Source organism: Rosa chinensis, chromosome 3 (assembly GCF_002994745.2).
Source record: "Rosa chinensis cultivar Old Blush chromosome 3, RchiOBHm-V2, whole genome shotgun sequence".
Lineage (NCBI taxonomy): Eukaryota > Viridiplantae > Streptophyta > Magnoliopsida > Rosales > Rosaceae > Rosa > Rosa chinensis.
In genome coordinates this window covers 47962909-47977384 of record NC_037090.1, presented here as the reverse complement: position 1 = coordinate 47977384, position 14476 = coordinate 47962909, and the positions used below count along the sequence as shown (strand labels likewise).

General features: G+C 41.6%; 1 protein-coding gene across 2 annotated transcripts; it reads right to left on the bottom strand.

Moving 5' to 3' along the window:
- Positions 1–4251: 4251 nt before the first annotated feature.
- LOC112193669 (beta-glucosidase BoGH3B) lies at positions 4252–8766 on the bottom strand. Of its 2 annotated transcripts, none has more exons than XM_024333892.2 (10): positions 8302–8766; positions 7548–7800; positions 7216–7420; positions 7002–7092; positions 6748–6896; positions 5810–6053; positions 5604–5708; positions 5270–5452; positions 4966–5170; positions 4252–4862 (listed from the first exon to the last, which is right to left on the bottom strand). In XM_024333892.2, exons 2-10 carry the CDS (start codon positions 7786–7788, stop codon positions 4375–4377), a joined length of 1911 nt encoding a protein of 636 aa, XP_024189660.1. In that variant the 5' UTR covers positions 7789–7800; positions 8302–8766; the 3' UTR covers positions 4252–4374. The 2 variants fall into 2 exon arrangements, with proteins under 2 accessions (XP_024189660.1, XP_024189662.1); XM_024333894.2 differs by lacking the exon at positions 8302–8766 and adding an exon at positions 7988–8257.
- Positions 8767–14476: the final 5710 nt, after the last annotated feature.

The following is a 14476-nucleotide window of genomic DNA, read 5'->3' as shown; positions in this document are numbered from 1 at the left end:
CTCTATCTCCACCGACGCCTATGCATCTCCGCCACCACCCAACCCCAATCTCATTCCCCTCTCCCACCGTCGCTCTCTCACCACCCTCTTCTCCGTAACCCTAGTCACATTTCGGCCTGTTTCGCTTCCAGTCTTCAAATTAGCCTCCCGATACAGCCACCAGCGCCTCCCACCGCTAGCCTACTCTTCTTCGCTGCCCTCGTAACGTGAGGCCCGAGTTGGTTTTGGGATTGAAGGGTGGTGGGAAAAGATAGGAATGGAAGAACCCTAAAGTGATGGGAAGCGATCTTTAGGTTGGGTCAAAGAGTAATGGTCCGGTTGGGTTTTGTTGAGAAAGGATTTGTTGCAGAGAGAGGCGCTGTGTCGAGAACAGCGGTCAGCGGGCTCTCATTTAGGTTTAAGTTTTGCAAATGGAGTATATGCGTTGGCTGCCTCTCTTCTAGGGTTATTTTTTTGTCCAAGTGTTTTTTTTTTCCATTGCTTTAATTATATTGGGTTTGTTTGGACTGCTCAGCTATTTGTAGGAGCCCTCATTTGATTTATGGACAAGTCCCCTAAGAGCTCAGACAATGGTTTTATAAATAGTTGTCTGAATCTCCAATTTCAAATTTTCAGTTTGTCTCGTGTTGTTGCCTAGGTGGAGGAAAATGGGTTTGGAGGAGCGAGGGGGGGGGGGGGGGGAATTAGTTGGGAGGAATGTTGGTGGACATGTTTCTCTCTTGAAACCTATAGATTCATACCACAGTTTTAAATAAACCGTCGTATCATCACTACATGCTGGGAAAATTTAAGTGCTACCAAATGGTGGGAAACTTGCCGCTGTATAACCATTTTAACCTCACACCACGCTTCTATTTATAAATGTCTTCTGAAATAATTTATAATTCCAGCATGAAAAACACCCGTTGGTTGAATTCATATTAGAAGACAGACATTTTAAAACCGACGTCCCAAAAATGAAAAATCATTCACATCACAGAAAACAGTATGGCGTCGTATGAGAGGTGTCGTGCGTTTCATTTTTTGTAGTAGTGTGTGACTTTGTTGAGAGCTCGATAGTCCACACACAACCTCCAGCTCTCATCGTGCTTCTTTTGGAACAACACAGGCACACCAAAGGGGGCTTTAAATGGCCTAATGAATCCTGCCTTGAGCAGGTCTTCGAGCTGATTTTGAAGTTCCGCCAGTTCTGGGGGAGGCATTCTGTAAGGTGCCTTTGCGGGTGGTTTGGCCCCTGGAAGCAGTTCAATCTCATGGTCCACACTCCTTCTTAGAGGTAATTCCTTGGGAAGTTCGGGTGGCATCACGTCTACATAGCTCTCTAATACCCCCTCGATCTCCTTCGCAATCACTTCTCCTTTAATCTCATCCCTTGTCAGGGGAACTGCTACATAAGTAGGCTCATGATGCTTCACGCCTTTCTTGAACTGGAGGGCAGATAAGAGACGGGGTTCACTTGGTTGTTCGATTCTTGCTGGAACCACACACGACCTTTCTTCCATAACGAGCAAGTGTTGGGCACTAGGAATAGGAATAGCTTTGTTCGCCAACAAGAACTCCATCCCCAATATGACATTAAAGTTGTCCATCTGAACAACTACGAGGTCGGTCTTCCCTTGCCAGTGACCCAACTTGAGTGATACCCCTCAAGATAGTCCAGTTGTGGGTGAGGCCTTAGAGTTCACAGCTTTCATGTGGCCAACATCCTTCTCCAACTTCAGCCCCAACCTCCGTGCTTCAGTTTCCAACATAAAGTTGTGAGTGCCCCCTGTGTCAACCATTACTCTCTTGGCTATTTTCCCATTAATACTACCATCTACGAACATCAAGCCTTTAGCCTGGGACTTCTTAGATGAACGGGGTTGCTTCTCCACTGCACCCAAGAATCTTAAAGCTCCCATGTGTCCAGGTTCCTCCTCTGGCTCTTGCTAATCCTCCATTTCTTTTGATTGAATATGGGCCTGTAGAGCAGAGAGGGCATTCATTCACCCTATGAGGTCCTCTGCATAAGAAGCACGATAGTGGCTTTGAAGCATAGTCAGAGGGATTAAAAGGTCGAGGGCTGAAGACCCCTATCGAGGCAGCAGGCTTGGACGTTGTCGTGTCCCTCGCATTCACTGTTCTCCTGTCCCCTCCTCTTGAGTTGGAAAATTTGGACTCCGCTCCCCCACTTCTACTCTGTCCCGGCCTTTTATTTCCATTGACATTCGCGTTTGAAAACGGCTAAGTCTTCTTAGTAGAGTTCTCTTCAAATGTGTAGTCTGTCAACCTTTTAGCAGCAGCCTGTGCGGAGGCCAAATCTTGGACCCTCTGCCGCAGAAGTTCTGTCCTCACCTATGGCTTTAAGCTTTCAAGGAAATAGAACAACCGATCCTTCTTTGACATATCCAGGATGTCAAGCATGAGCACAGAGAACTTGTTCACAAAGTTTCGGATGTTGCTGGCGTGCTTGAGCTCCCTTAGTTGTCGTCTGGCAATGTATTCTACATTCTTGGGGAAGAATTGAGCTTTGAGCTCCTTCTTAAGATCGTCCCAAGTGTCAATGGTGCATATTCCTCTTTGGATGTCATTATATTTGGTTCTCCACCATAGTCTAGCATCTCCCGACAAATACATTGTCGCCATGCTCACCTTCAGCTCTTTCGAGTCTGGCTTCACTTCTCAGAAGTATTGCTCCATATCAAATAAGTAATTCTCAAGCTCCTTAGCATCTCGCGCCCCTCCAAAAGCTTGAGGTTCTGGTATCTTTACCTTCTTGTAGTCTGTCACAGGTTGGTTTCCCATGGCACGGATGGTCAGGTTGAGCTTAGTATTCATCTCTACTAGCTCATTCTTGAAAGCATCAATGGTGGCTCAGACATCTTCTGCCATATTGTCCACTGTCACCTAGAGTGTATCAAGGGCATCACTCATTGCCCCCATTTGCTCGTTCGGAATAGGAGTTTCTTCCTCATTTCTCTCCCTTCCGCTTCCTCGAGCTTTACAATTTTCAAGGGCCACAACTCGGTCCTTTAGGCTCTCCACCTCTGTCCTCCGCGCTGCCAACCCATCTAGGTTGACGCGGTCCAACACATTAGTGATATCAATCGACCTGTCGGGCACCCCCACAAGTTCTCCGAGTTGTTGGTCATACCAATCGAATCTTTGTTGGTTTATCATTTTGCCTGTCATCGTAGTGAGCTTCTTGAGCCGAGTTGGCTCTGATACCAACTATCATTGGCCAAACTTTGCAAAGCGCAAAGCGGACCGTAAGGCACTTGTTAGCAAGCAAGTCAGCCAAGTGAGTACCTTGCAAGGAACAATGAAAGCCACACGATATTAAAATAGTGCTAGCGACAAGCAAGAACACAATTATATAAACGTTGGGCAACCACGAAGAACAATGAATAATCGAAAGGAAAGATCAAAGAGCAATCTCACGGGACACAGATGATTTAATAATTTCTCTTTTATTGATGGTAAGACGGTAAGGGAGGCAAAAGTACATGTACTTACCTATACTAGTTCCGTAGTCCAAACTATGCTGACCAGGAACGCCTCCCCAAAGAACATATCGGACTTACCTGAACATGGCAGGAGGAAACATGAAAAAGGCTGAGGAGACTAAATACTAAATAAAATAAATTACATAATTTGTAAATTACCAAAACATCCCTACACACAAGCAAACTAACCAATATCCTGGACAAGGTTACTTGCGATTTTACAAGTGCAGCCCCTAACACGTAGCATGAGTTTGGATGCATCTACTTGTGGAATCCGTCACAGCCCATTGTGACACATTGGCACTCCTATACTCTTAAGCCATCTAGAAGCCCACTGAGACATATATAAAGGATTAAAGCAACCATTATTCCAAACTATGTCATTGGTCACCGTCCAAATTGCCCAGAGTGCTGTTAAGATCATATCAACGTCATGGACAGGCGACTCACACACCAACAATCTTACCCACTCGCTCAAGGAAGAAGCTGGATGTGTAGTAGGGTTCATTTTGAGTGGACAATGTAACCAAATAATGTGGACAATTTTACAATCCTTGAAAAGATGCCTCCCGTCTTCCACTTTACACACTTTTAGGCAGTTAATTTTTGTTATAAATGCAATGACTTGCAGTTTTGTTGTTGACCCAAGAAAACAGTTCCCACGTTTCAAAATTTTGAATTTTTTATTTTAATACTTGTCAGTTACTATTCTATCCTTTATATCTTGGATTTTTACTTATTGAGTACTAATAAGCAAAAGGCAATATTTGAGTTTATGAAAATTTAAAGGTTATTTGCTTAATTTATTCTGATAAAAAAAGGGATTCTAAATCAATTACATTAGCTCACATATATCCATAAAATCATTGGAGTGTAGGCAAACGATTTCCTAGTTGGCTTTGGTGGGTGTTGTTGTCAGGCCAAATCCAAAGGGGAAGAGAGGGTCATAATGTGGATCTCCAACATTCATAGGTAGCTGATCAACGGTTTTAAACCAAGTGCGAGAAAGCTTGCCGGTGAAACCATAGTCACCAAACAAAACATCAGCAACTCCTTGGCCCTCACTTCCTGGAAGCCACGCCGCAACCAGAGCATCTAGCAGGGGAACGTATGGTTGGATCACAACAGGACGACCGGAGATGATGATGACAACACACTTCACAGCACCACAAACATTTGTAATGGTTTTAAGGCCCGCATCAGGCAGAGTCAAAGTTAAACTGTCACCAAATGTCTCCGCATATGGTGGTTCTCCTACGACAACGATGGCATAGGAGAAATCATTTGACTTAACATACTCAGCATCAGGATTCTCCTTGTACACCACTTCAGTTTCTGGATCAACTGTGTTCTTTATACTGGTTAGGATTGTGGTACCTGCGGGCATGTTGAACAAAATATATAGGTTATAAATAATATGGACATATTTCGCCGTATTTTACGGGGAAGAGAAGGGGCTGTGATTAACTTAATTAATTACCATGTGTGAGATCGTTGCCACTCGATCCCTGCCACTCAATGGTCCAACCACCACACTGATAACCAAGATTGTCTGCATGACTTCCAGCTACAAGTATTTTTGATGTCTTCTTTGGAAGGGGTAGCAATGGCTTGTCTGCAGATTCACCATTCTTTAGAAGAACTAACGATCGCCTCACAGCTTCCCGAGCCAAGTCTCTGTGTTCCTGTTAAATTTACTATCCGAAATGTTATTCAATTAGTTTAAGAATGCTCCCCATTCCTTGTAGAGTGGTAGTGTCAACGTCAACTGTCAAGTACTTCACCTGACTGCCAAGCTGGTTGACGAGGCTGAGATCAGCCAACGGATTCTCAAATAGCCCCATTATAAACTTAACCCGCAAAATTCTCCTCACTGCATCATCAATTCTGCTCATGGGAATGATTTTATTTTTTGCCTGGAAAGTTAGACCATCAATGAATTCTGTATAGTTGTATGGAACCATGATCTGTTGGTGACAAGCAGTTAAAACAGAAGGACGTGTTAGAAGACAACCAGATAACATCGATAATTCAGCTAGCTAATTTACTTATACCAAGTAAAGATAGAAGCAAATTTAACCAGTTAATTTGCAGATGGAGATGGACAATAATTATTACCATGTCAATGCCAGCATTGATCCCTGCTGTAATCGAGTATGAGTAGTTGGCATAAGCTGGTGAGGTAATTCTGTCAATACCCATGAAATCTGAGATGACAAAACCCTGGAAAACAATGCAATGTGACAACGGTATCGTATGCTATACAATGTAAAATTAATGGATGAAAGGGGACAACGCTGGAATTATAAATCGATTAGAATTACCCTGAAACGGAGAGTATTCTTAAGAAAGCCAGTGACAAGATCACGGTTAGCATGCATCTTGACTCCATTCCAGCTGGAGTAAGATACCATAATGGTTGCAACACCTTCGATAATTGAGTTATAGTAGGGTGGCATGTGAATGCTGAGTAACCCATGCCTGTTTATTACAGTGTTATCCTCATCGATGCCTTTGGTTGTTCCACCATCGCCCACATAATGCTTTGCACAGGCTGCAACCTTTTTACTACAAACACAACCATAATTAAGGTCAATATTTCAAACTGTAAATATTTTTCTTTGTCAGTCATGTTTAATTGTAATTACTAGACTGTGAAACATATAAATATCCACTTTTTTAGTCACAATCAGAGTGCTAAAGTTTCTGCAAAGAAGCTCGTGGAATATTGCACAAGGCCTCAACCAGATACATAAATCCAAACTGTAACTTCCACACTGTGGCAAACGTATCAATTATCTAGATATAGCCAAGATCGCTTCTTTATACAGTCAAAAGGTGAATGTAAAACAGAATAAGTCCATGTCAAACTATGATCATAGATCTAGCAAGCAATATACGACCTTTCTTATTTTCAAATTTCAAAAGCTCAAGTTGGCTGACCGACCACAATTGGAATGAATGAGTTGAGGTTGGTTTCAAACATTGATCAATTAAACAGAAGAATATGTACGCAAACCTCAATCTCTCACATCAGATGAAGAAAATCAGAAATGGATAAGGCCGATCGAGGGTCACAAATACTATACAGCTAAAACTCTCTAATCATAATTATGAGGAATTACGTCATTGGATTAAAGTTGAAAGCTAAATGTAGCAGCAGCCCTGTAATGCTACTTTTTACTGTGAAATGAGCTTGTGAAATGCTAAAGAATGTTAGGTAACACGTACAAGCAAACAAATACAATAATTTGTTTCTTACTTTCCAGCTGCTAGAAAGGGAACACCCTTTCTAGAGTTAGGTGGTATGTCTCCTTGTAATCCAGGTATGATCTGAGTCATTGCTTGAACAACCTTATGATCTTCACTGTAGCTTTCGTAACAACGACCCCATCTTGGATCTCTACAAACCTGCACGCACTCGCAGATTGAATTAGTTAGTGAATTATATATACAATGAGCATGGAATTTAACTAATTTCATACTGCATTATGAATGCTGAGCAACAATTATTACCGCTATGCAAGGTGCAAAGACGTATGGAATGCCTGTGGCTCTAACTTCAAGTGCAGTTGCAGCTCCAATCCTTTTAACAAGTTCAGGGTCCCTGCAGTTGATACACTGATTGATTCAATATCCATATTCATGAGGAATCAATGAGAACTCGCTAGCTGATATTAGTTATTTAGTAAGTAATATATAGATTATGGATTGGAATAGCAGTACTTGCCTGGTAGCTCCAAGGCCAACATTGTGAGGAAAGATTGTTGCCTTGTAGACATTATTGTGGCCATGAACAGCATCAATACCATAAATCATTGGAATACCAAGGCGAGTTGATAGAGAACCCTTTTGAAAATCATTCACCATTGTAACCCAAGTTTCTGCAGAATCTTTTTCTGATGGCACACTCACAGCGCCGCTAAACACACTCCCTGCAGGCCAAGCCATGCACCCCAATTGAATAAATAAGTTGTACACAACACAAAATAATAGACATATTATTGGACGCAGTGAGTTTGAAAGGTAAAACAACAGAATGATATTTGCCTAGTTAATTACCAATGTAGTACTTGTTCATGACCTCAGCTGAAGCAACAATGCGCTCTATCTGCGTCATCTGGCCAATCTTTTCCTCCAAAGTCATCCGGCTCAGTAGGTCATTGATTCTAGTATTCAAGGGCTGTTTGGGGTCCTTATATTTCATGTATCCTCCTCCACCTGCTGCTTCTTCTGTTCTCATCGTCGCCGCTGCTATACACAAGCATAACAGAAGAAGTACCCTCGTCAAGGAGGCAGACATCCTAGCTATTTCCTGTCACAAATTACATATATCAATAGTTACAAAGCCACTTTTGAGGTAAATATATGAAGAAGCAACCATCATTGAATTCAAAAACCAATAATGAATATATGGAGAAGCAGTTGACCACTTGAACTAAAGTCTAAAACTAGACCGGTAGGCAATTAACAGAATGATGGTTGCTCTGAACGCGACTTACAGAGCTCTAATACTAGTAGGCAATTAACAATCAATCTCTGCTCTGTTCAAAGCAGAGTCGTCAGAGGCAGAAAGACTCAGAGAGAGAGAGAGAGAGTTGTGAAGTTGAGATTTCGAAAGACAGGGGGTGGAATTTATAGAATTTTATGGGCTTTGAAGAAATATGGCGCAGACTTGATTCATGAACTGGACTGATGGGAGCAATCTGCTCTGTGCTTTGGGTCCCCTCCTATGGAGCTGGAGATCCTACAAAAGAGTCAGATTCTTGACCCTGACTTATATCTCCATTATTACACACCTACCGTACGTATTTACCTGTTCTAGTTCTCCAGCTGATCTTTTACTTCTTCCATTTTCTGCAGCCGGGCCCCTACCCCTCTGTGTGGTCTGTATTAAAAGCTTCGTCTCTCCGCCCCTCTGTGTGGTCTGTGTTAGAGCTTTGTCTCTCTCTTCCTCTTGTGTGGTCTGCTACTTAGACTTCTCTCAACCCCGTGTGGGGTCTGTGTTAGACTTGGGTGTCTCCATACTGTCTGTTTCCATGGCATCTCTCCGCTTGACCAGGATGACATTCCTTTTGAAGATGAAGGTATTATGGAAGCGATGTCTCTTAACTTTGAACAGAGTGCAGACTTCCTTGATCTGGAATCTGGCATTGACCTCTTGGTTTTACTTATTGCGGATGAGGAGCCTGGATTAGGGGGAATCAAGGCTATACTTATGGGTATCTGGAAAACCATTGGCCAGATCCGTATTATCAAGGTTTGAGTCATTTCACCAATTCCGTCGAATGCTTCCTTGCAACAGAGTATAATATCTTTCGTCGTACAATGACAAAGTTGCAAGCAATGAATAAACCATTGCACTAACTTTGCTTGAGATTGTGTTTTGGCAGTAACTCTTGATTTCCAGTTCTCCAATATTAACTCCAGCCCCCTTTCAGAATTCACTTGCATTTTCTCATAGCTGTCATCCGCATAAACATTTTCTTCACCAAAATTATCATTAAGTAATTCATTGTGCAAGTATATTGGACTATCCCTATTCGACACATGACTTTCCCAAAGCCAAAAGGAAATCAGAAATTACAAAGCACTAGGAGAGTATCTCTCCTACTTGTTCGTGGCTTAAAGAAAATTAAAGAAGTCTGCAAGACCGGATCTGCATGAGCGGATCTTCAAGAGGAAATCAAGGAAGAATCAATCTCATTGATCTTGAGTATAAGTGGTATTCATTTCATATCATACTAGATGATTCAAATTGATATGCATGTCGATTAAATTGATTTGGTATACATTTGCATCAAAGATTTTTTGACATGCATGGTGGTTAAATAGGAAGTGTTGACTTCAGTTTTTACATCCTTCCATATTTATCTTATTTGTTAATTAAGAAAAGATTTGATCAAGGGGAAGTTTTTCCTCCCTTATAAAAGGTTTCGAAAAACTGAAGTGAGGTGTGGGTTTTTTGATATACAGAATTCCTACGTGAAAAACTCTTTCTACTTGTTTCATGTTTTCCATTGTATAATCTTTCACATTCATTCTCAAGATCAGTGATTCACTTGAGAGCAAGGAAGGTTGAAGATAGATTGTTTAGAATGTTGTTTAAGGAATTAGAACAGTTGTAAAACAAGTTAGCATTTGTTGCTAGATGAAAGTGTTTGTTATGAACAACACTACTTGTATTCTATAAAATCTGGTATTTCATATTGGATTGTTCCTTCGTGTTGGCTACGTTAAAAGCCACGCAGTGAAGTTTCCTCAGTGGAGAGGTTTACACTGCGTCAGCAACTTTCCATGTTGTGAATTACATTTTCCCTAGATAAATTCATTGAAATAAAACACTTTCATCAATACTCGTTCCATCAAGCATTTTCATTTGGCATCAGAGCGGTTCTAGACTTTTCTAGTGATCCCTGGAAAGATGGAACATTCACGTGATAGGGCTGCTGGTGGATCTATAAATAGTCCTCCATGGTTCGAAGGTGGATGTGAAAAATATACTCAGTGGAAAATATACATGAAATCATATCTCTATGCTCAAGATGAACATGTGTGGAATATTGTAGAAAATGGCTGGACTTTACCTATGGTAAAAGCAAAAGGAGAAAGCTCTTCCACTACCACTCCCAAACCAAGGAAGGACTGGACTGAGGAAGAAGTTCGTGATCTGCAAGCAGATTTCAAGGCTAAGAACAGCATTTTCACGGCCCTATCTGAACGAGAAAAACTGAGGATCAGTCACTGTGATACTGCTAAGCAGGCATGGGATCTTCTACAGACTACATATGAAGGAAGTAAAAAGGTACGTGCTCAGAAATTACAAGCACTGATCTTTGAGTTTGAAACTATGACTATGTGAGATGATGAGACTATTGATGATTTCCATGGTAGAATTCTTAAAATTTCCGGTCAGTGTCGTAGTCTTGGAGCACCTTTTGATGAAGATAAGATTGTCAAAAAGATTCTCAGGGCCTTGACAGAAAAATTTCATTCAAAAGTCACTAGTATAGAAGACTCATTTGATATTGATGAGTACCCACTTGATGAGCTCATTGGCAATCTCAAAACTTATGAGATGAGGTTAAAACCTGAGAAGAAGAATAAAGGTGTAGCATTCAAGGCAGTAAAAGGAGTCGAAGAGGAAGAAGAAACACTAGATCTTGCGCTACTAACAAAGGAATTCAAAAGATTTCTCAAAAGCAAGAACTCCTCTAGAAATCCAAATGCTTCTAGGAAAAACACCTATGGCAGAATCAGTAGCAGCAGTGACTACAATGGCAAGTATGGAAAAGGAAACCTCAAGGGAACTCTCTCTAGAAAACCTAAATGCTATGAGTGTGGTGGCTATGGCCATATCTCTACTGACTGTGGAAATAGGAAGCATGGAAACAACAACAACAAGTCTCTTCTTTCAACTTGGAGTGATGGTGAGTCTCAAGAAGTGGAAAATTTGGCTCTTGTATCATCACTTCTACCTGATTCTGACAGTGACCAAGCATTTTCTGATAATGAAACAAATATCCGCTGTAAACAACTCTACAAAGCTTCAAAGGCCACATTACTAAGAAACTTAAGCTTGGAAAAGGAAGTTGAATTTCTAAGATGTCACATCCCTGTTGTAAAACAGAATAATTTCTGAGAGAGAGAGAGAGAGTTTGGACACAGAGAATCAGATTGTGTGTCTTATTCATCTCACCATGAGGAGCCTTATATAGGACTATATGGTATGCACAAAAGGGTAATGCTTAATTACAATCCAATCACTCCTACAGTTACAACCTATCGATCACCAATCTATAGGGATAGACATCTATTACTCATCATCTATTTACATGATTATCCACAAATATTTACAACACTCCCCCTTGGATATTCCATGTCAATAGTGTTGCATAGGCTGAGCGCTTCTAAGTTGCCTCGTCAAAAACCTTGCCAAGTAATAAAAACCCTATGGGAAAAAAAACAATCTTGGTCGAAGGAGAAAAAGAGCACAACACGCTTGAGTGTGGAGTAGCAGTATCACAGCTTTAGAGATAGGTGAAGTCTTCTTATCAACACCATAAGTTGGTAGTATGTCTACGAGAGGGATGCATTAGAGTTGCTACACCAAAACCTTGCCCGGTAAACCCAGTGGGAGAAACCCGTGGTCGAAGGGAAAAGATGAGCAAATGCATGTATATGTCGAATCAAAGCATCTTCAGGATGTAGTATAAGTGGGGTGACCATGCTAAAGATGTGCCTCGTTAAAACCTTGCCAGGTAACAAAACCCAATGGGACAAAATAACCCTGGACGAAGGACAAAAAGAGTACACGATGGTCAAGTGGGTATGCTTCAAGATACTCCCCCTGATTTCGACTCCCCCTGAAAATTACATGTTAGGTAATTCAGATAGTTTACGTAGACCAATACCTTGAACATGCTTCTGGAATGCAGACTTTGGTAGTGACTTGGTAAAGAGGTCTGCACAATTGTCTTCAAATCAAATATGCTTAACTTCAATCTTCTGATGCTCCTGTTGTTGCTAATTGAAGGAGAATTTCGATACAATATGTTTGGTGTTGTCTCCTTTGATGAAAGTCATCTTTATCTGCTCTATGTAAGCAGCCTTATCCTCGTAGATAATGGTTGGTTCATCAGTGGTGGAATGCAGTCCACATGTGCTTTGAACATGCTTTGTAACGACTTTTAGCCATGTACATTCACATATTGCTTCGTGAAGAGCTAGTATCTCAGCATGATTCTAAAAGGTAGCAACAACTGTCTATTTCGTAGACCTCCAAGAAATTGCAGTATTCCCAATGGTAAAGACATAACCAATCTGGGAACATGCCTTGTGCGGGTCTGATAGATAGTCTATATCAGCATATCCAACAAGGCGAGCATCATTCTGAGGATCAAGGGGGTTTGATCCATTCCTTGATGCATAGGGATAGAATAAGCTCATATCCGCTGTACCTCTAAGGTAGCGAAAAATGTCTTTTATGCCATTCCAGTGGCAGCGTGTTGGCGCAGAGCTATATCTAGCTAACAAGTTCACATCAAATGAGATGTCCTGTCTAGGGCATTAAGCCAAGTACAATAATGTGCCTATTGCACTTAGATATGGGACTTCTGGCACCAATATCTCTTCGTTATCATCTGCAGGACGATATGGTTCTCTCTAGACTTTAGACGACCATGGGTGTGCTTGCTTTTATCCTCATTAAAGCATCTTAACATCTTCTGGATGTAATTTGGTTGATGGTCCAAAATTTCATCTACACTGTGCTCGGGCTCCAGGTCGAGACAATAATTTGTTCTCCCAAGGCCTTTCATCTCAAATTCCAACTTCAGGTGCTTTGCGGTTTCCTTGATCTCTTCAGGAGTATCGATCAAATTCATGTCATTGACATAGACCACCACAATACCAAACTAGGAACTTGTTTCCTTAATAAACACGCATGGGCATAGTTTATTATTCACATATCCCATCCCGATCAAATATTCACTTAGACGGTTATACCACCTCCGTCTAGATTGTTTCAATCCATAAAGTGAACGCCTCAAAACTAATGAAGAGCGTGTTCCGTGGTCTAGAACTATTTGCATCGGGTATATTAAGTCCTTCTGGAACTTTTATGTATATCTCTGTGTCGTGATCCCCATAGAGATAAGCTGTGACCACATTCATAAGCTGCATATTCAGTTTTTCAGAAACTACCAAACTGAAAAGGTAGTGGAACGTTATGACGTCCATTACGGAAGAATACGCCTCCTCGTAATCAATCACAGGGCATTGAGAAAATTCTTGCACCACTAGACGAGCCTTGTGTATCACAATCTCGTTTTTCTCATTACGCTTCCTTACAAATACCCATTTAAATTCTACGGGTTTAACATGGGGAGGTGTAGGAACAACAGGTCCAAACACCTTTCTCTTTATCGAGGAATCTAATTCGACCTGGATTGCTTCTTTCCATTTTGGCCAGTCGTCTCTACGTTAATATTGATCAACAAAGCAGGGTTCGAGGTCATCGCTTATTATAATTTCGGTGGCCACCGCAAATACTAATATATATCATCGATGATAATCTCAATCCGATTCCAAATCTCACTAAATTTACCGAGATTTCTCTATTCTCGGGAGTGGGTTCAAATGTTGGAGCGTCCCCCAACATCGTCTCTTCTAGGACAGACCCATAATCCAGATTTATCTCATGAGATGAATCGGTTTGAGATTGCGATGTCAAGAGGATTCGTTTGTGCCAAGTTTACCCTCTTCTGGGGATAAGAATCCTTCGAACCTAATGGTCTGCCTCACTTCTGGGCAGGGACATATGACTGGTTAGCCGCCATGGTCGTACCTCGTCCATCTGGGATGACACATCCTACAGGGACGTCTATCCTTACAGGCACATTTGCAGCAGGTATATATGATCTCGTCACTTTAGCTAGATCAGAGAAAACGTCTGGCATATTTTGGACTACACTCTGTAGATCTAGAATTCTCCGCACTTCATTATCACATTGTGCGGTTCGGGGATCAAGATGAGACATAGTGGGGACATTCCACGTCAATTCACGTCGTTCATCAGCAACGGTAACGTTCTTATCTCCCCCTAACGGCGGGAAGACTGTCTCATCAAAGTGACAATCCGCAAATCTAGCGGTAAAGAGATCGCCTGTCAAGGGCTCTAAAGAGCACATAATGGATGAGATTCATAATCGACATGTATGCCCATCCTTTGTTGAGGACCCAATTTTGTACATTGTGACGGCACAATTGGCACGAGGACTGCATACCCAAATGCGCGTAAGTGCGAAACATCAGGTTCGTACCCAGTCACCAACTGTAACGCGGAGTAAGGTTGGGTAGCAGTGGGCCTCAACGGGACCAACATAGCTGCATGCAAGATTGCATAGCCCCACACAAAAACTAGGAGCTTGGTGCGCATTACCAAGATTCTATTTGCGAGACCATCTTGGGTGTGAACATAGGGAACTATA

Excerpts from the sequence above, each read along its gene's own strand:
- LOC112193669 (XM_024333892.2), bottom strand. The coding sequence starts at position 7,788 with ATGTCTGCCTCCTTGACGAGGGTACTTCTTCTGTTATGCTTGTGTATA. Across the intron at positions 5,709-5,809 it reads AGAATACTCTCCGTTTCAGG|GGTTTTGTCATCTCAGATTT; the intron begins GTAATTCTAATC and ends ATTGTTTTCCAG. Across the intron at positions 4,863-4,965 it reads TGGCAACGATCTCACACATG|GTACCACAATCCTAACCAGT; the intron begins GTAATTAATTAA and ends ACATGCCCGCAG.